Below are 21,363 nucleotides of genomic sequence, written 5' to 3' on the forward strand. Positions count from 1 at the left end.
AATTAGGCTTATATTCATTGGAATTTAGAAGAATGAGAGGGGATCTCATAGAAACATATAAAATTCTGGCGGGACTGGACAGGTTAGATGCGGGAAGAATGTTCCCGATATTGGGGAAGTCCAGAACCAGGGGTCACAGTCTAAGGATAAGGGTTAAGCCATTTAGGATCGAGATGACGAGAAACTTCTTCACTCAGAGTTGTGAGCATGTGGAATTCTCTACCACAGAAAGTTGTTGAGGCCAGTTTGTTAGATATATTCAAAAGGGAGTTAGATGTGGCCCTTACGGCTAAAGGGATCAAGGGGTATGGAGAGAAAGCAGGAATGGGGTACTGAAGTTGCATGATCAGCCATGATCATATTGAATGGTGGTGCAGGCTCGAAGGGCCGAATGGCACCTATTTTCTATGTTTCTATGATCCCCATCGCCCCAGAGCTAGGAGGAGTCAACCCATCGTCACCCTGGAAGGGTCGGGTGCAGACTGACCAGCACCCTCTTGGGAGGATGCGTCCTTACAGAAAAGGAGGTGCCTGACACCTCCTGAAATATGCATCCATGCATTATGAACTGCCTGTCTTCCAGGTCTCCCCAGGAAACAATATTCTTCTGTCCTCCACACCGTCCATCAGTGTCTCCAGCTCCATATCAATGAATCTGTTGGCTCTCCTTGCGCCTCTTACACCAGCCAACTTTCCAGACTCCTTCCCCCCCTCAGGGCCTTGCTGCAAGCTCTGACATTTAAAAAGGTCAGGGAGCAGCTGGCTCATGAGAAACCCTTACCTGCCTGCTGAATTTCTCAGTGGTGATAATCCTCAAATTAAGACAGCCACATTGCTGAAAATTCCACTTTGGAAGGGTTCATTAGCGCTGGGCCCCATTTGTTCACTTTTGGAGCTGAATATGGGGTGGCCCAGCCACGAAAAAATTTTGCGCTAATGGCCACAAAAAGGTGGAGGGAGCACCAGCTTTGCAGCGGGACTGAATTTCTGGCCCATAACCTTATCCCACGTATCCTCTATCAGCCAGAGCTAAGCAGTTAACAGGATCACCACAGATTATAGTCTCTAATCCAGGTTACAGTGACATTGGGTTTTCCCTTTTATGCTTAAACAGATTTTTTTTTACAGTCCCATCATTTACAGAAAAATGAATCAAATCACAACATTGGCTGACTTTACCATTTTTAGTCACTTTATGCAAACTCTACGCCTACAAGGAAAGGCTGAAATGCAATGCTTCCCCAGTGTGAACACACATTTGGTTCTTCATTCCCATTTTACCCCCACACCGTGGCTTCAGTCCAAGGTGATTATTCAGATGGATACTTGTGTCATTGATCTGAAGTAATATAGACCCTCCCTCATTTTCTAGAAATAAATATTTAAACAGCTTAAAAAGTGAAACAACAAAGCCATTTCTCCACATTTCAATTTTGTTAAACTCTTTCTAGCAGAAGCAAGGACTTGATGGATCTCATTAATCTCAACTGTTCATTACTTGTAGTCTTGGGCTTGTGTTATATTTATTATTTATATTATGTTCAATACAGAGGAGTATTTGAGCCATACAGAGTGCAGTGAGATACTTTTGTAAGGATTTTTATATCCTTCTGTTATTGTAAAATCCTGCAGAATCAGGAGCCCTTGGTGTAATTCTCCTTGAGCTTATTACACTATTACACATGGCTAAATCCTGTTTGTTGCCAGGATACAGATCTTCTAATGAGTTAAGCAGATCTGGTATTGTTTTTAGCAGATCTGCTTGACCATTTGAAGAGTATGACGTCATACGTGTCTGGGATTTGTGCTGTGAATGCTTACAGGCAGCTCATTAGTACATACATTTCAAAGCACAATCCATACATAAAACACAAATTAGAGAGAGGCAAATGACTGCATTATAAAAATCAGATACATTCAGCAGTTTGCTTACAGACTCAATCCGCTGCCAAGTGTTGTCTCAGCATGTGTCTGTGTTCTGGAGTAACCTAGATTAACTCTTAATTTAACTACATTGGCTTCTTCTTGCTGGAGATTTTTGTTACTCTCTCTCTAGTGAGCCATTTGCACTTTTGGGTTGAGCTTTCTGACCTACGGTTAACTTTGGCCATCCAAAGAGGATATACGTGAAGAGGGATGGAAAACAAACTAGCACGTGAGCCAAATGTGCAGTCGCCAACTCCACATACACAAGTGTGTTATAAATGCAGTTCCGTTGCCTTTCTTAATTGAGTTTCCACACAGCCTTGGGAGATCTTAGGAAAATGTTGGAGTCCATTATTAAAGAAGCAGTAGCAGGACATTTGGAAAAGCATGTTTCGGTCAGGCAGAGTCAGCATGGATTTATGAAGGGGAAGTCATGTTTGACAAATTTATGTTTTTATGTAACCCATCATGCATGAATAAAGGGCATTGCTGAGGCTCATATCATCATGTGTCAGCCTGAAACCGCCCATGTCACACGACGGCAACATCACAGCAAAGTCAGATCCTGGCCTTGTACATGGTCTACATGTACATGAGTGGGGCCATTGGATAGGAACAAGAAGTGAGTCATGGCTTTCACCCCCCCCCCCCCTTTTCAGGACCCCAGGGACATGGAGGTCAATTATAGCAGCCCCTGAGAACTTTCTTTTCTTAGGATCATATGTTAACATGGCCACTCTCATGTATGATTTGATATGTATTAACAATGTACTTTATGTAACACATGTCTTAAAGGATAACACAACCTTATGATAAATTTGTATAAAACATTGGTTAGGCCACTGTTACAGTACTGTGTGGGTTTAGGCACCCCATTATAAAAAAGACATTAAAGCCATAGAGAGTGTTCAGTGTAGATTCCCCAGGATGATGTAAAGGATTAGAAACTATAGTTATGAGGAGACACGAGATACTGGGACTGTTTCCACTGGAGCAGAGAAGTCTAAGAGGAAATTTAATAGAGGTTTTTTAATATTATGAAGAGCTTTCACAGTGTGCATAGAGAAAGACTATTTCCTCTGGTTAGGGAGTCAGCGATGTGGGGTTATCAATTTAAAATTGTCAGTAAGAGAGTGAGGAGAGAGTTTGAGAAATTTCTTTCCACCCAGCATTGTTGGGGAATGGAATGCTTTGCTATGGGAAGTGGTTAAGGCAGAAAGCATCTTTTAAGAGAAAATTAGACAAAAATGTGAAATACAGGAAGACACAGTATTATTACATCGGATATACACCACAGAAACAGGCCATTCGCCCCAACCAGTCCATGCCGGTGTTTATGCTCCACTCGAGCCTCCTCCCGTCTTTCCTCATCTAAATCTATCAGCATAACCCTCTATTCCCTTCACCCTCCACTTAAATGCTATTCACTTCAACCACTCCCTGTGGTAGTGAGTTCCACATTCTCACCACTCTTTGGGTAAAGGCGTTTCTTCTAAATTCCCTATTGAATTTCTTGGTGACGATCTTATATTGAATGGCTTCCAGTTATACTCTTCCCCACAAGTAGAAACGTTCTCTCTGAATCCACACTATCATCACCCTTCAGCCTTTTTTCAAGAGAACAGAGACCCAGCCTGTTCATCCTTTCCTGATATGTACACCCTCGCATTTCTGATAGCATTTTTATAAATCTTCTCTGCACCCTCTCCAGTGCCTCTATATCCTTTTTATAATATGGCGACCAGAACTGTACGCAGTTAAGTGTTGTCTAACCAAGGTTCGAAACAGGTTTAGCATAACTTCTCTACTTTTCAATTCTATCCCTCTCGAAATAAACCCTAGTACTTGGTTTGCTTTTTATGGCCCTGCTAACCTGTGCTGCAACTTTTAGTGATTGGTGTATTTGTATCCGAGATCCCTTTGTTCCTCTATCCCACCCAGACTCGCACCCTCCAAGTAATAAGTGACCTTTCTATTCTTCCTGCCAAATCGTACTACCTCACATTTATCTGTGTTGAACTTCATTTGCTAATTATTTGCCCATTCTGCAAGTTTATTAATGTCCTCCTGTAATTTGTTGCAATCCTCCTCAGTATTGACTATCGCCCCCAGTTTGGTATCACCCGCAAATTTAGAAATTGTGCTTTTGACTCCAAAGTCTAAATCATTAATATAAATTGTGAACAGTGGTCCCAGCACTGATCCTTGTGGAACCCACCTTCTGCCACTGTGAATAGCTACCCTTTACCCTGACTCTCTGCTTTCTGTCTTGAATCCAGGTAGATATCCATTCTGCTACTTGAACCCTGACTCTGCATTCTCTGACCTTGTTCATCAGTCTATTATGGGGTACCTTATCGAAGGCCTTTTGAAAATCTAGATAAATTACATCTATTGCATTACCATTGTCTACTCTCTCTGTTACCTCTTCAATAAATTCAATGAGGTTGGTCAAGCAAGACTTTCCCATTTTGAAATCCATGTTGACTATTCATTATTATGTTTTTGGTTTCTAGATGTTCTATTTTCTCCTTTAGTAGGGATTCCATTATTTTTCCTACAACCAATGTTAAGCTGACTGGTCTATAATTCCCTGGACATGTTTTATTCCCTTCTTAAATATAGGTATTACGTTAGCTGTTCGCCAGTCTTCTGGCACGACACCTTTTTCTAACCAATTATTAAATATATGTCGGAAGGACTCTGCTATCTCTTCCCTAGATTCTTTGAGAATGTGTGAATGAAATCAGAGGTTTTATCCTCTTTGAATTTGATTAGTTTATTTAATATATCCCCTCTTTTTATTTTAAATGTACTTATCTCATTACTAATCTCATCATCCAATGTCATGTCCACCTGTTCTATCTCCCTAGTAACTGCTGAAGCAAAATAATTATTTAATATTTCTCCCATCTCCCTACCATTATCTGTGGTATTATCCGGTCTGTCCCTTAATGGCCCTATTCCCATCCCAACCTTCCTTTTTTATTGATGTGCCTGTCAAATATTTTACTATTTTGTTTTATATTCCTTGATCATTGAATGTCATAGTTCCTCTTTGCCTTCCTAATTGATTTTTTGACTTCTCTCCTAATCTTTTCATATTCTCCCTTATCATGCACTCCCCTGCTGTCTATGTATTTAATGGATGCCTCTTTCCTTGCCCTCAATTCTTCCCTTATGGCTTTATTCATCCATGGAGTCTCATTCGTGTTTAGTTTGTTCTTTTCTTTTAGCAGAGTATATTGTTCCTGCCCTCTGTTGAACACCATTTTAAATGTTTCCCATTGCTGCTGCTCTTCATTTTTTGACAATATTGTTGCCCATTTTATTTTCCAAAGTTCTATTCTCAGCCCCTCAAAATCAGCTTTTCTCCAATCTAGGATCCTGGTTTTCATGTCCTTCTCAATTAGCATCTTAAAGCGTATTATATTATGGTCACTATTACCTAGATGTTCCCTACTTTTGCTTCTGCTCTGGTTCATTTCCCATTACTAGATCCAATAGCGAATCCTAAAGCAAAATACTGCAGATCCTGGAAATCTCAGTGGGTCAGGCAGCATCTGTGGAGAGAAACAGAGCTAACGTTTCAGGTCGATGACCCTCCGTCAGAACTGGCAAATGTTTGAAATGAACAGATTCTTAAGGAGCACTGAAAGGGGGAGGGGAAGGAAGAACAAAAGGGAAGGGTGGAAAGCAGGAGAGATTTGAGACACAAAAGGGATGATGGTAATGGCATCAAATGATTAGTCTAGATAGGGTGTGAATGGCGGGATAATTACCAGCTACCATGGGAAACAGAGAGAGAGAAACTACATAAGATTGGGGGGGAGGGGGGGTTAAAAAAAAGGAGGAAAGTGAGCAAAACACGGGCAGAGGTTATGGTCTGAAATTGTTAAATTGATGTAAAGTCCCATGAAAAGGAACCCCTCTTTCCCACACCAACCCTTTGGGGAGAGAGTAGGGCTTTGGGAATTGTTTTGGATTGATACAGGGCTAGGAGAAGAGATTGGGACAGTGGGATTAATTTTGGATTGACCTAGCAAATGCTGACCCAAACACAATTGGCCGAATGGACTCCTTCTGTGGTTGTATAGGTAGAATTCCAAGGCTAATTGATTATTTTAATGCCATAGATGTTGTCACTTAAGATGTGTGAGAACTACAGGTAGCTCACGATTCTTATTTTAGGAGGTGTTGAGGGTCAGAATCTCGAAGGTGATTTTTCCTTTTGCTCCATCCTTCGGTCTCTCGTGCCAAGATTGGAGGTCAGCTAAATGGTTCTTGGGCCACCGAAACTGAGCACTGGGTGAGTCCTGGCACTCCTCTTTCTCCTAAGATTCTGAGGCAAGGCAGAGCAATCTGTGTTGTGGGTGTTGACGGAATCATTGTTCTTCTCGATGTTGGATTTGTTGTATCGCGTCACCAAAACAAGCACAGATCATGTCCCATCTATAAGAGTAAAAATAGGAGGCTCTCCTATGTTCATTGGGTAAATGCATTGCTTAATCTGGTACTAGGCCATTCAGGGAGACTCCTTTTATGTATTTAGCCAAGTGACGGTAGAGCGCTATAATTAACTTTAGTGCGTTAAGGCTCAAGAGTGGGAAAATTATCCAGGATTCCCACACCAAAAATGTATTAATTGACCCATATTGAAAATGGAGTTGTGCAGTGTCTGATGAACGCAGAATCCAACTCAGCCATGGTGAACCCCATGGTCCAGAATTAGAAAGTAAGAGTGACCATTAAATTAGATTCTCAACCCCGGCTGGACCGAAGGGAAGGAGAAAGTTGGGAAAAGAGTCAGGATAGTTATAACAATGCAGCCTGGCCTTAAACTTCTTGATTCCAAAGTTCTATAATTAATAAAATATTCATATTCAGACAAAATATTGTTTGGAAATGGAATAGAGAATTCATCATTATTTATTACAGTATTTACTCAGAGTTTCTCAAAAGGTTACTTTCCAGGTTCACATCTAAATTCAGAAACCCAGGGTTTTGATCAGGTGAGCTATGCTCTGGTTCACCACGGGGCTTTCATCTCATGACCTCTCTTGCTGTGTTTACAGAAGTGCTGCCACTTGTTCAGTTCTATTTGGAAGAAGGGATTACGGATGAGGAAGCGGTGGCCCTGATTGACCGCGAGGTGCCCAGGACAGAACAAAAAAAGGACATGTGGCAGGAAAAGAACATTGGCGGTATCCATTTTATAGTCTCACCCTGTGTAAAGCAGGCAGCGCATTGGAGCATTGACATAGTGATGCCCACCCCACCCGATTACCAAGCTCTGTTATACTGCAGTGGGGCAGTGCCAATACTAGACAGGATAATGGTAGGGAAAGTCACCCCTGGGCCACACTTGTCAGGAGCTCTTTCAGTCAGAGCTGGGATCAGGTCAGTCATGGGCGTATGTTGTCCAGAGAGAGCAGAAGGGAAAATACAATTGACGGAAGAATAATTGGAGTATAATGATATCATCAATTACTCGCCCTTGGGTTAATTTCTGTACTTTTGGAGCACTTTTAGTGCTACTAATGAGGAAAGTCGTTAGCCGCTGCCAGTGCAGCTATGCCTGCTGCTAGTGCAAATCTAACTCCCTGTCCTACTACTTAGATTACTGGCACAAAAGAACTATTAAGCACGCAGGCTGTTTGGTGCAAATTGAGTGCCTCACCAGCGCTAACGATTGAGGCAAAAGAAGCTGTGACCACTGAGCCAGTGGAGGATTTTGAGGTACGATGGCAGCAGTAGGAAAGTGCATATCCATAGCCATGCTGTGGCTGTTGTCACGGAAGAAGTGCTGCCTTGTCCGCAGCTCACCTTACGACGAATAGATTACATCATGACCAAGGCTCACCAGAAACCTTAACACCCACAAAAGAAATCCTGTTGCAGATTTTAGCTCCAACCCACAGAACCTCACATCCAATTTTAATTCTTGTGGGGTGTGGATCGGCATAGCCGGTGTCACAAGCAGCAATGAATGATATTGACTTCGTGATAGCATTCTCACCTTTTAATCAGAAGGTTGTGGGTTCAAACTCCACTCCAGAGACTTTGGGCACATAATTCAGGCTGACACTTCCGTGCAGTACTGAGAGAGTGCTACACTGTCGGAGGTGCCATCTTTCGGATGAGAGGTTCAACCACGTACAGGCTGTGACTGGTGCTCGGTTATGCTGTTGCTTAAATCACTTACTGTTATGCGCTTACTGTATTTTCCAATATGCTTTGGGCCATTTCTTTGATATTTTTTTTAGATGCACAGACTCTACAGCTTGATGACAGTGTGGCCAAGATTGAGGCAGACCCATTCACTGCAAAACTGAGCTTTGAGGTAATTTGGTGTTAAGGTAAATTAACATACAGAAATGCAAATCACCATGAGTAATTTGCATCCAACGTCACAGTAGAGGAAGAGGCCAAAATACCAGTGGGACAAGGGAAACTAAAAATATATCATGGGGAGGAACATATTGGATTTAATATCAGTTTTTCTTAAATGGTAATGGTGAAAGTAATGAGACTTAAGACAAATCTCCAACACCTGTTGGTTTCACCTAGGATATTAAAAGACATAGATGAGGAAATTGCAGATGTGTTAGCTATTATCTTCCAAAGCTCTCTTGATTCGGAAGCAGAAACACAGGCCAAGATTGGAGGTCAGCTAAATGGCTCTTGGGCCACTGAAACTGAGCACTGGGTGAGTCCTGCTCCTCTCCTCTTTCTCCTTTATTTCAGATTCCAGCATCCGCAGTATTTTGCTTTTATAGCAATAGATTGTTTCTACAGTGCCAAATTGCGAGCCCATTGGTAGGATCCAAACCACATTGGCCTTTCGTGCAGACTGCTGCATCCTTACATTGCAACACATTGAACAGGTCACCATTCTAATTTGCTGATCTCTCCTTGGTTGGCTTCGTGCACCAGCCGATGAGGTGCCAATTTCAATAGCCTCTTTCGTTTTGGATTTGCTAATTTCTGTGTGAATGCAGTTGCAGCATTGGAGTTGATGGCTTTATTCAGGCTGCCCTATGCTTGGCGTCTTCAGGCCATAAAAGGAGCAGAGGTGCGTCGGACGGGGAGCAGCGTGGAGGCCCCAACCTGCGAGAAACCACCAGCCGCAGGTCGGGGCCATAAAAGGAGCTCCTCCATAAAAGACCCGGGAGCAGCGCGAGCTGGTGCAGGAGGGGGACGACTTGGAGAAGGGCGACTGGATTGGACGTCACCAAAATCAAGATCGCTGGTTAGAGCGTAGGCAGGTACAGCAGGAGAGGTGGCAGGCAGCAGAGAAGTGGCGAGGTCAGGGCGAAGGGCGGCGAGAGATTGTAGAGCGATGTGATCAGGGCCCAGGAGAGGCCAGGGCCCAGGGGCAGTACAGGCCAGCCCACACTGAGCACTAGGTCTCCAGTCGTCTTGGTTAATCCTTGCCATTGGACCAAGACTCTTGTCAAGCCCGTGTGGTGGCTGGTGTGCAACGGCCACCACACGTTAAAAAAATCCATGCGCAGGCATCTTCCACCCTTCAGGATGTAGTTCGGGATCTGGAATGTCAGGTCCGTCATTGAAACATCCGTGAACTCATCCCTTTTTGGTGTGGAAGCAAGTCATCCTCGATACGAGGGACCGCCTAAGAAGAATGATGGGTGAATGGGACTTGGTGCGAGTTAGGACAAGGCAGTAGAGTTTTGGAGGGTAGAATATGTGAGGCCATCCAGGACTGCAGTGGAATAGTTAGGTCTAGAGGTAACAAAGGCATGGATGGGGGTTTCATCAGCAGATGAGTTGAGGCAGGGCAGAGTCGAGCGATGTTACGGAGGTCACAATAGGCGGTCTTAGTGATTGCACGGATATATGGTCGGAAGCTCATCTCGGGAAGCACACCAAGGTTGCAGTGTGGTTCAACCTCAGACAATTACCAGGGAGTGCATGGAGTTTGTGGCTTGGGAACAACAACTACTTGTATTTATATAGTGCCTTTACCGTAGTAAAATGTTCCAAGGCACTTCACAGGAGTGTTATAAGACAACAAATTTGACACCGAGCCATATAAGAAGAAATTAGGCCAGATTACCAAAAGCTTGTTCAAAGAGGTAGATTTTAAGGAGCACCTTAAAGGAGGAATGAGTGGTAGAGAGGTGGAGAGGTTTAGGGAGGGAATTTCAGAGCTTAGGACCTTGGCAGCTGAAGGCATGAATAGTTGAGCGATTATAATAAGGGATGATCAAGAGGGCAGACTTAGAGAAGCGCAAATACCTCGGTGGCGGGAGGGGGAGGGAGAGTGGGTTGTGGGGCTGCGTTGGAATAGTCAAGTCTAGAAGTAACAAAGGTATGGATGAGGGTTTCAGCAGCAGATGAGCTGACACAAGGACGGAGTCGCGCGATATTACGGAGGTAGAAATAGGCAGCCTTAGTTATGCCACGGATATGTGGTCAGTCAGAAGCTCATTTTCGAGAGAAGTGGTGGTGAGGTAGAGCTGTATTTGGTCAACGTACATGTGGAAACTGACGCTGTGTTTCCGGATGATGTTGCCAAGCGGCAGCTTGTAGATAAGAAATAGGAGGGGCCCAAGGATAGATCCTTGGGGGACACCAGAGGTAACGATGTGGGAGTGGGAAGAGAAGCTGTTGCAGGTGATTCTCTGGCTACGATTAGATAGATAAGAATGGAACCAGGCGAGTGCAGTCCCACCCAGCTGGACAATAGTGGCGAGGTGTTGGAGGAGGATGGAGTGGTTAACCATGTCAAAGGCTGCAGACAAGGTGGGCCTTTCAGAGGGTGTCAAGAGAGACACAGAGAGAAGCTGCAGGTTTATCTAAGAGGGAGTGGAGGCTGGGAGTCGGAAGGTCGAAGAGTAATGAAGGGTTGGGGTAGGGATTTGGGAGGGCAGAGTATCCGAAAGAGGGGAGCTAAAAGGAGTCATGACGACAGGAGAATGCGGTCAAGGGAGGGGTAGAGAGAAAAGGAAATGGGATGATTATGTTGTAATTAATGGGATACATATTTCCTGGTAGCAGGGAATAGGGTGGAGACAATAGTGGGACAGTCAGAGGTCCTATGGAGGGACAAAGCCAGTGTAAGCAAGACGGAGCCGGCACAGAGCATCGACCAACCGCTGTCCAAATTTAGGGATAGGAGTAGCAGGCCAGTGAAGTCTAGATGCTATCTGAAGGGTAGAGAATTGGAGGATGGGGGTTATTGCCGTAGGGATGAGAATCGGTAGCAGTGCAGAAAGATGATGCTGAAATTGAGGCATGTTGGAGGTCACCGTAGATCAAAACCACAGAGAAAATGTAAAACCACAAGCCAGCGACCCATAAAACTGAAAAACCTGCACAAGTCACCAGATAGCAAGTGAAACAGCACTGGCTAGCCAGAAGCCAACACAGCTAAAAACCCAGTAGAACCAGCTCAGCAGAGAGTCTTACAGTGTAATCCAGTGCAGAAGTGTAGTGGTGTAATCCAGTGTAGGCCAAATCACCTGCCAGCACAAATTACCCAAACAGTTGGATTGAATGATGTGTGTATACTGTATGGCCAATCACTTGTCATTGGCCAGAAATAAGGAAATGGCAGAGACATTAAACAAATATTTTGTATCTGTCTTCACAGTAGAAGACACACAAAAACATACCAGAAATAGTGGGGAACCAAGGGTCTAGTGAGAATGAGGAACTTAAAGTAATTGTAATGAGAAGAGACTAATTAGCAATCTTGTTGTGGAGGCCCCTTGGGGAAGAGTGACCATAATATGGTAGAATTCTTTATTAAGATGGAGAGTGACAAAGTTAATTCAGAAACTAGGATCCTGAACTTAAAGAAAGATAACTTTGATGGTATGAGGCGCGAATTGGCTAGATTAGATTGGCAAATGATGCTTAAAGGGTTGACTGTGGATAGACAATGGCAAACCTTTAAAGATCATATGGATGAACTTCAACAATCATACATCCCTGTCTGGAGTAAAAATAAAACGGGGAAGGTGGCTCAACCGTGGCAAACAAGGGAAATTAAGGATAGTGTTAAATCCAAGGAAGAGGCATACAAATTAGCCAGAAAACGCAGCAAACCTGAGGACTGGGAGAAATTTAGAATTCAGCAGAGGACGACAAAGAGTTTAATTAAAGGGGGAAAATAGAGTATGAGAGGAAGCTTGTCGGGAACATAAAAACTGACTGCAAAAGCTTCTATAGATATGTGAAGAGAAAAAGATTAGTGAAGACAAACGTAGGTCCCTTGCAGTCAGATTCAGGTGAATTTATAATGGGCAACAAAGAAATGGCAGACCAATTGAACAAATACTTTGGTTCTGTCTTCACGAAGGAAGACACAAATAACCTTCCGGATGTACTAGGGGACCGAGGATCTCGTGAGAAGGAGGAACTGAAGGATATCCTTATTAGGCGGGAAATTGTGTTCGGGAAATTGATGGGATTGAAGGCCAATAAATCCCCAGGGCCTGATAGTCTACATCCCAGAGTACTTAAGGAAGTGGCCCTAGAAATAGTGGATGCTTGGTGATCATTTTCCAACAGTCTATCGACTCTGGATCAGTTCCTATGGACTGGAGGGTAGCTAATGTAACACCACTTTTTAAAAAAGGAGGGAGGGAGAAAACGGGTAATTATAGACCGGTTAGCCTGACATCAGAAATGGGGAAAATGTTGGAATCAATCATTAAGGATGAAATAGCAGCGCATTTGGAAAGCAGTGACAGGATTGGTCCAAGTCAGCATGGATTTATGAAAGGGAAATCATGCTTGACAAATCTTCTGGAATTTTTTGAGGATGTAACTAGTAGAGTGGACAAGGGAGAACCAGTGGATGTGGTGTATTTGGACTTTCAAAAGGCTTTTGACAAGGTTCCACACAAGAGATTGGTCTGAAAAATCAAAGCGCATGGTATTGGGGGTAATGTACTGACGTGGATAGAGAACTGGTTGGCAGATAGGAAGCAGAGAGTCGGGATAAATGGGTCCTTTTCAGAATGGCAGACAGTGACTAGTGGAGTGCCGCAGGGCTCAGTGCTGGGACCCTAGCTCTTTACAATATATATTAATGATTTAAATGATGGAGTTGAGTGTAATATCTCCAAGTTTGCAGATGACACAAAACTGGGTGGCGGTGTAAGCTGTGAGGAGGACGCTAAGGGGCTGCAGGGTGACTTGGGCAGGTTAGGCGAGTGGGCAAATACATGGCAGATGCAGTATAATGTGGATAAATGTGAGGTTATTCACTTTGGGGGCAAAAACACGAAGGCAGAATATTATCTGAATGGCGGCAGATTAGAAAAGGGGAGGTGCAGCGGGACCTGGGTGTCATGGTTCATCAGTCATTGAAGGTTGGCATGCAGGTAAGCAGGCGGTGAAGAAGGCAAATGGTATGTTGGCCTTCATAGCAAGGGGATTTGAGTATAGGAGCAGGGAAGTCTTACTGCAGTTGTACAGGGCCTTGGTGAGGCCTCACCTGGAATATTGTGTTCAGTTTTGGTCTCCTAATCTGACGAAGGACGTTCTTGCTATTGAGGGAGTGCAGCGAAGGTTCACCAGACTGATTCCAGGGATGGCTGGACTGACATATGAGGAGAGACTGGATCAACTGGGCCTTTATACACACGAGTTTAGAAGGATGAGAGGGGATCTCATAGAAACATATAAGATTTTGACGGGACTGGACAGGTTAGATGCGGGAAGAATGTTCCCGATGTTGGGTAAGTCCAGAACCAGGGGACACAGTCTTAGGATAAGGGGCAGGCCATTTAGGACTGAGATGAGGAGAAACTTCTTCACTCAGAGTTGTTAACCTGTGGAATTCCCTGCCGCAGAGAGTTGTTGATGCCAGTTCATTGGATATATTCAAGAGGGAGTTAGATATGGCCCTTATGGCTAAGGGGATCAAGGGGTATGGAGAGAAAGCAAGAAAGGGTACTGAGGGAAGGATCAGCCATGATCTTATTGAATGGCGGTGCAGCTATTCCTGCACCTACTTTCTATGTTAATTAATATTAGAAAAGAAAAAGTATTGGAGAAATGAATGGGACTAAAAGCTGACAGATCCCCTGGACCTGATGGTTCTAAAAGTGGTGGCTGCAGAGATGGTAGGTGTGTTGGTTGTGATCTTCTGAAATTCCCTAGATTCTGGAACGGTCCCAGTGGATCGGCTGGTAGCAAATGTAACCCTGCTATTCAAGAAAGGAGGCAAAGAGAAAATAGGGTTGTACAGACAGTTAGCCTCATCGGGAAAATGCTGGAATCCATTATTAAGGAAGTGGTAACAGGGCACTTAGAAAATCATAATATTATTAGGCAGAGTCAACATGGTTTTATGAAAGGGAAATAGTGTTTGAAACATTTATTTGAGTTTATGGAGGATGTAACTAGCAGGGTAGATAAAGGGGGAACCAGTAGCTGTAGTATATTTGGATTTTCAAAAGGTATTCGATAAGGTACCACACAAGTTAAGGGCTCATGGGGTTGGGGGTAATATATCAGCATGGATAGTGGATTTGTTAAATGATAGAAAACAGAGTACGAATAAACGGGTCATTTTCAGGTTGGCAGGCAGTTACTAGTGGGGTTGGGCCTCAGCTATTTAAAATCTATATTAATGACTTAGATGTAATATATCCAAGTTTGCTGATGATACAAAGTTGTGAGGAGCACACAAAGTCTGCAAAGGGATATAGACAGGTTAAGTAAGTGGGCAGTAAGGTGGCAGATGGAGTATAATGTGGGAACATGTGAGGTTATTCACTTTGGTAGGAAGAGTAGAAAAACAATATTTTTTAAATGGTGAAAAGCTATTAAATGTTGTTGTTCAGAGGGATTTGGATGTCCTTGTTCAAGACACAGAAAGTTAACATGGAGGTACAGCTATCAATTAGGAAGGTAAATGGGTATGTTGGCCTTTATTGCAAGGGGGTTGGAATACAAGAGTAAGGAAGTTTTGCTGCAATTGTGTAGGGCTTTGGTCAGACCACACCTGGAGACTCTGTGCCTAAGGAAGGCTATACTTGTCTTAGAGTGGGTGTAACGAAGGTTCACCAGATTGATTCCTGGGATGAGAGGAATGTTCTATGATGAGAGATTGAGTAGATTGGGCCTATACTCTCTGGAGTTTAGAAAAATGAGAGGTGATTCTGAACAAAGATTCTGACAGGATTAAAGCTGAGGCTGTTTCCCCTGGCTGAAGAGTCTAGAACTATGGGTCATATCCTCAGGATAGGGGGTCGGCTATTTAGGACTGAGATGAGGAGAAATTTCTTCACTCATAGTTTGTGAATCTTCAGAATTCTCTGCTTCAGAGGGCTGTGGATGCTCAGTCTGAGTATATTCAAGGCTGAGAGCGATAGATTTTTAGACTCCAGGGGAAATAAAGGGAGATGAGGATCGGGCGGGAAAATGGAATTGATGCAGAAGTTCAGCCATGATCTTATTGAATGGTAGAGCAGGCCCTAGGGGCCTTTTGGCCTACTCTTGCTCCTATTTCGTATGCTCATATGCAACCCAATATTGTCACTGTCTCTGGGGTGACCTACAATTGCAGTAGCCGAGCAGCAAATCGCTCAGCACGTGATGAGGGTACAAGCAAGTGTCATCTTAAGGCAGTTCCTCTGCCCGATCCACCAAATGTGCTCAGGTGTAGCTGGTGAGAAAATACTTGACTCCTGGGACAAAAGCTGCTGCAAGGCATTACCTGGCGGTCGGGGATGAGACTGCATGTGTATGAGAACAAGTAACATCTCTTTGGTGCCAGTATGGTTCCCATTTTCAAAAAAGGCATCAACTCAAACCTATTCGTCTTACATTAACAACTAGCAAAATAATAGAGTTCAGGGACACCAATATCAACCTCTTAAGTGATAGCCAACATGGTTTTAGAAAGGAAGTCTGGCTGGTTCAACCCTCTTGATGTGGCATTACTGCAGATTAATAAGATACGGATTTCCACATGTAAATTCTACATTTGTCTTGTTCCCCATCCCAGTTCATTATCTCACATGAGTAAAGGGCATGGTTCCCCAGCACGAGCGAGAGGAAACAAATCAGAGGCTGCAGCTCCCCAGTCTGGTCTTGTGACATGAACCCATTGTGAAGGGAGCATTGCAAACCAAATTCTCAGTAGAATTTTGCAAATCAGTGTTTGCAAGTGTTCCAAAACAGGATTGCAGGAGCGCTGGGGGGCAGTGTTCATGGTCAGAGAATGGTGTAGCATGTGTGCACGCAAAGAAGACATCTCCAATTTAATGCCTATAATAACCAGGATTAATGGACCTTGCAGTTACCAGTTGAAATTAAATGCACCAACCCTTTTTATTAAAACTCAGCTTGTTTGCAGAACAAGTGGTGTTACCAGTTCAGTTAGCAAGCTGGAAAAGTTGTTGGCATCAAAGAGGCAGGTTTCATCTGTGTCTTGCAGGAATAGTCAGTAGTCCAGTCCAATGATGACACAGATCGCATCCATCTTTTTTTCCTGCATTATTTTTTTCCAGCAAGGAGGCTCAGATTTTGTCCCTGTGATTGTGAATCGGGAAGTTCTGCAGTCAATGAGCAGGAGGGATGTTCTGATTAAACGCTGGCCAAAGCCGCTAAGGTGGCACTACTTTCGATCGCTGTTACCTGATGTCTCCATCACAATGTGCCCTACATGTTTCCAGGTGGGAATGTCTGCAATTCTTTTACACTTTCACTCTTGTTACACCCCTCTCACCACTCCTTTAAAATCCTTGTTGTCCACCATCACCCCCACATCCCCAAGTCCCAAGTTTCTCCCAGAGATACCCTCCCTCCTTTCCTCCCTGATCCTCTGCACTGAGCGCCTCTTCATACTCAGTGATTAGAATCGTTATATCAGCTCCCTTTGACATCTCTCCTATGAATTCATTCCTCCATATTCACGCCTCCCCCCTCGAGCTTATCTCCTGCAGCCTCCCTATTCCCCTGGTTCCTATGTCTCAATCACAGACAAGGCCATCTCCAACCACTTCCTTATATCCCTCACCACCCACATCTCCTTACCTCCTTCCAATTCCACTTCCTTCTACGTCCACTCCTAGAAACATTATCTCTTCCCCCAAGTCACTTACAGCTGCACTTTCGAACTCCCACCTGCTTAAGCCAGGATTTTAACTTCACCCAGCCGGCAGGAACAATGCACATTTTACACTCTGCCCAATTTTATATCCTGGTCAACCTTCCTGGTATGGCCCCCATTTTCACTCCATCCAAGGGGCACAGACTTGAGTGTATCTGGTTTAGCCATTCATCACCAGATCTTGTTAGACAACATCTCAAATCTCCTCACTCTCCTCTGCAAAAAGTGCCCAGAACCCTAGAATCATCCTGGTAGCTAAAATAAATGCCTGGCTTATTTTCCTCACTATCAACTGCCTGCTTAAATGCCTCTCCCATTCCCCCTCCACCCTCACCTCCAACTAGTGCAAGGAGCCCATGGATTTCTTGGTGACTAAGATTGAGACCATACATTCAGCTGCCTCTGTTGCTTCCCCACTTTCCTTCGTCCACCAAGCCAAGCCTTCCCCCTGAACCTGCATCTTTTTCCAATTTCCCTCCTAACACCCTTCATGCCCTCGCTAAGCTCATCTTATCCATGAGACCCATGTCCCATTCCCCTTTCCTAAACTACTGACTACCCTACTTCCCTGCTGTCCCCTTGCTTCATTGTCCAGCTCAGTGGGACTAATGTAAGCTTGGTTTTAATGCCTTTTCTATAATGGGACACCCAAAGCTGTCCTCTGTGCTTTGTTGCCAAACCAATGTGTTGTATACATATATCATTACTTCTTCACCCTTGTATGTTATGACCATATTTATATCACCCAAAATGCTGTTGATCTTTTTTTAATGGTTTTATCTATCTGCACTTGTACTTTCAGGAAACTGTGTACAGGTTGGACCTCTCTGGTCCAGAAACATCCGTGGTTTGGCATTAGTCGGGCCTGAGGGAGAGGAGGGTTTATAAAAAAAAGAGCATCAAACCACGTTAACCATCGCTGGGAGTGGCTGTCAGTCAGCCAGTGAGTCTGTGTGGCAATTGGTTGGAGCGGCTGTCAGTCAGTGAGTGTGTGCGGCAATTGGCTGGAGCGGCTGTCAATCAGTGAGTGTGTGCGGCGATTGGCTGGAGCGGCTATCAGTCAGTGAGTGTGTGCGGCAATCGGCTGGAGCGGCTGTCAGTCAGTGAATCTGTGCGGCAATTGGCTGGAGGGGCTGTCAGTCAGTGAGTGTGTGCTTGGGTGCTGAGGGAGCCATCCACAGACGGCCAGCTCCCGAGGGTGCCGGAGCACAGAGGTCCATCATCATCATAGGCAGTCCCTCGCAATCGAGGAAGACTTGCTTCCACTCTAAAGATGAGTCCTGAGGTGGCTGAACAGTCCAATATGAGAACCACAGTCCCCGTCACAGGTGGGACAGATAGTCATTGAGGGAAAGGGTGGGCTTGTTTTCTGCATGCTCTCGGTGATGAGACTCGAGGTGCTCAGTGCCCTCCCGGATGCACTTCCTCCAATTAGGGCGGTCTTTGGCCAGGGACTGCCAGGTGTCGGTGGGGATGTTGCACTTTATCAGGGAGGCTTTGAGGGTGTCCTTGTAACGTTTCCTCTGCCCACCTTTGGCTTGTTTGCCGTGAAGGAGTTCCGAATAAAGCGCTTGCTTTGGGAGCTTCATGTCTGGCATGCGAACAATGTGGCCTGCCCAATGGAACTGATCAAGTGTGATCAGTGCTTCAATACTGGGGATGTTGGACTGGTCGAGGACACTAACGTTGGTGCGTCTGTCCTCCCAGGGGATTTGTAGGATCTTGCGGAGACACCGTTGGTGGTATTTCTCCAGCGACTTGAGGTGTCCACTGTATATGGTCCATGTCTCTGAGCCATACAGGAGGGCGGGTATTACTACAGCCCTGTAGACCATGAGCTTGGTGGTGGATTTGAGGGCCTGGTCTTCAAACACTCTTTTCCTCAGGCGGCCGAAGGCTGCACTGGCGCACTGGAGGTGGTGTTGAACCTCGTCGTCAATGTCTGCTCTTGTTGATAAGTGGCTCCCGAGGTATGGGAAATGTTCCACGTTATCCAGGGCCGCACCGTGGATCTTGATGGGTGGGGCGGGGTGGGGCGCAGTGCTGTGCGGTGAGGACAGGCTGGTGGAGGACCTTTGCCTTACGGATGTTTAGCGTAAGGCCCATACTTTCGTACACCTCAGTAAATACGTTGACTATGTCACAGATGTCCAACTTGTATTTGAATCCCTATGTCTCTCTGTTCATTCTCACCTTTCATCTCTCCATTGAGTGTATTCATATTTACCCACTGGGTTATCTTGTATTTATTCATATTTAGCATTGTTTACTTCAATTATTGCCTGACTCACTCTGCTTTGCCCAGCCCTACTTTACCACTGTTGCCCTTCACCCACAGATGTTTCACAGTGAAGACTATGAATTGCTTGTTCTTCAACACAACTGCTGCCCATACTGTCGCCGGCCAATCGATGAACCCAGTCCATGATCAACGTGGCACAGCCAAAGATTGAGAAGGATCTTTCCATTCCTTTAGTATGGGAGTCACGACCCGGAGAATTTTACATCGGGTGTTGATAGTATTTAAGGCAGCTTCTGTTGTACCTCGGTTTGCTGCAAGCTGACTCCAGAACAGGCGACACGTGTGTGTGTGGCAGGCACGTAGAGGCTGGCATTATGGTTTTAGAAAGCTGAATCCAGAACTTGAACGTGTTGAAAGATTCACTCCCGTTATCTGAATTTTGACTGTTGATCTAGTGAGTGTTTATAAAATGAAACAATAAGGACTGTATGTTACATGATGTTCATGGTTGTTAACTGAAAGAGGCTGATTCCTGTATTGGATGTGACTATTTCTAAAAGCACTGTGGCATTGGGCGCATGGTGTTTGTGTGGTGGTAGATAATTCCCTACCAGCCACAGGCTCAGTTTAATTTGCCCTAATGTCATCAGTTTTCCCCTGACCATTCCCCTCCCATGAGTCAGGTAGGCTTTCGAGAGATATGGGCTGGCAACAAGTGAGGCAGATAGAAGTCTTGTTGGGCCATAACTGGATAATAACAACTGCAAACAGGTCCCAGGGTCTGTGCACACTGTAGGGCTGACTTTACAAGTTTACTACTGGCACAGAGCCTCAGCCTTGGGGCATGATATTGGTTTGAAGTATGTTATCAAGCAAAAATAGATTCGAGGCTCCCCCACACCCTCCCCCCTGCCATCTGTAAAATTATCCCCTTTGTGTTTACTGATTTTTTTTTAAACCATCAAAAACAACTGAAGCAAATGCCCAATCCACAAGTGGTGGCTGTCCACTTAGTTCCTTTCTTCCCCCACCTATCTCCTCAAAAAACATTGCACTTAAAGCAAGAGATGCGTAACTTCACCTTATGCAAGCTCAAAGTGTTTCCTCCCTCGCTGAATAAAACAGTTGCTGCGGGTTTGAACGAACACATCCATGCTGTTTTGGTGCAATTTAAGTAACTTGTTTTGTCTCGTACCTGGATGGAAAATTAACACATTCTACAGAAACTGAAATGAGGCCACATCCACCCAAGTCAACCCGTCTACAAAAGGTAATCATAACTGTCAACATAACTACCAAAATAAACTTCAGTTGCCCATAAACAAACCCCCAGCCTATGTAGCATTTTATAGTGACTGGATGAACAACACCTTCACAAACATGTTTGGAGTGAGGATGAATTTTCTTCTCTCAGTAAGTTTAACTGAAGGGTTTGGAGCTCAGTCACGTGATGCCTACTGTGTTTTTCCATTTCACACTGTCCAACACAATCTTCTCATTTATATGCAGGGTTCGATGAAGGTTATTTTCCAGTCAGTAGTGGATGGGCAGCTTTGTGTTGTGATATTGTAGCTACGCCTGAACCAACAAAGGAGCTCACCCAAAAGATGAAGGTGTTCTGCAGATTGATAGTATCCCTGTGATTTGAGGCAGATCCAGACCCGACTGGTGGGATGAAAGTCTCGTCTCTCTGTGCATGAAATAAGCTTTGGGCAGTCACAACCAGAGAAGGCAGGTTTACAGCAAGTGTCCACATTCTGTTGTTGATGGGTACATTTTTCACTTGCACACTTCTGATAGAGTCTCGTCTGCTTGGAGAACACAGCAGGAGATCACACAATTCACAGAGATAAAATGGGAGGATTCAACCGATGCCCTGATACCTACTCCTGCTGGGCTGGGCTTCACTCCAGGAGCACCGCGCTGCAATGTTTGATCGTCAGTTGTCGATCTTATTTGGTGAGACCATGAGGTTGGATTCGGCAGGTCATTGAGATTCTCAGATTGGTGCAGTAGAAGACTTGGATTATGGTGTATTGTTTGGACAGTGTAGAGGGAGCTTTATTCTGTATCTAACCCGAGCTGTACCTGCTCT

General features: G+C 44.6%; 1 protein-coding gene across 2 annotated transcripts in view; it reads left to right on the forward strand.

The window, feature by feature from the left end:
• Positions 1-20,594, forward strand: part of ift122 (intraflagellar transport 122 homolog (Chlamydomonas)) — a 186,278-nt gene extending 165,684 nt beyond the window's left edge. For both annotated transcript variants that reach the window (XM_070895828.1, XM_070895829.1), the window contains 4 exons: positions 7,002-7,130; positions 8,193-8,269; positions 16,425-16,589; positions 19,365-20,594. In XM_070895828.1, coding sequence (XP_070751929.1) covers positions 7,002-7,130; positions 8,193-8,269; positions 16,425-16,589; positions 19,365-19,454 — 461 coding nt within the window. In that variant the 3' untranslated portion in view covers positions 19,455-20,594. The remainder of the gene's footprint in view (positions 1-7,001; positions 7,131-8,192; positions 8,270-16,424; positions 16,590-19,364) is intronic.
• The last annotated feature ends 769 nt before the right edge of the window (positions 20,595-21,363 follow it).

The sequence above is a fragment of the Pristiophorus japonicus genome, chromosome 12 (genome assembly GCF_044704955.1).
Source record: "Pristiophorus japonicus isolate sPriJap1 chromosome 12, sPriJap1.hap1, whole genome shotgun sequence".
In the NCBI taxonomy this organism is placed as follows: Eukaryota; Metazoa; Chordata; class Chondrichthyes; family Pristiophoridae; genus Pristiophorus; species Pristiophorus japonicus.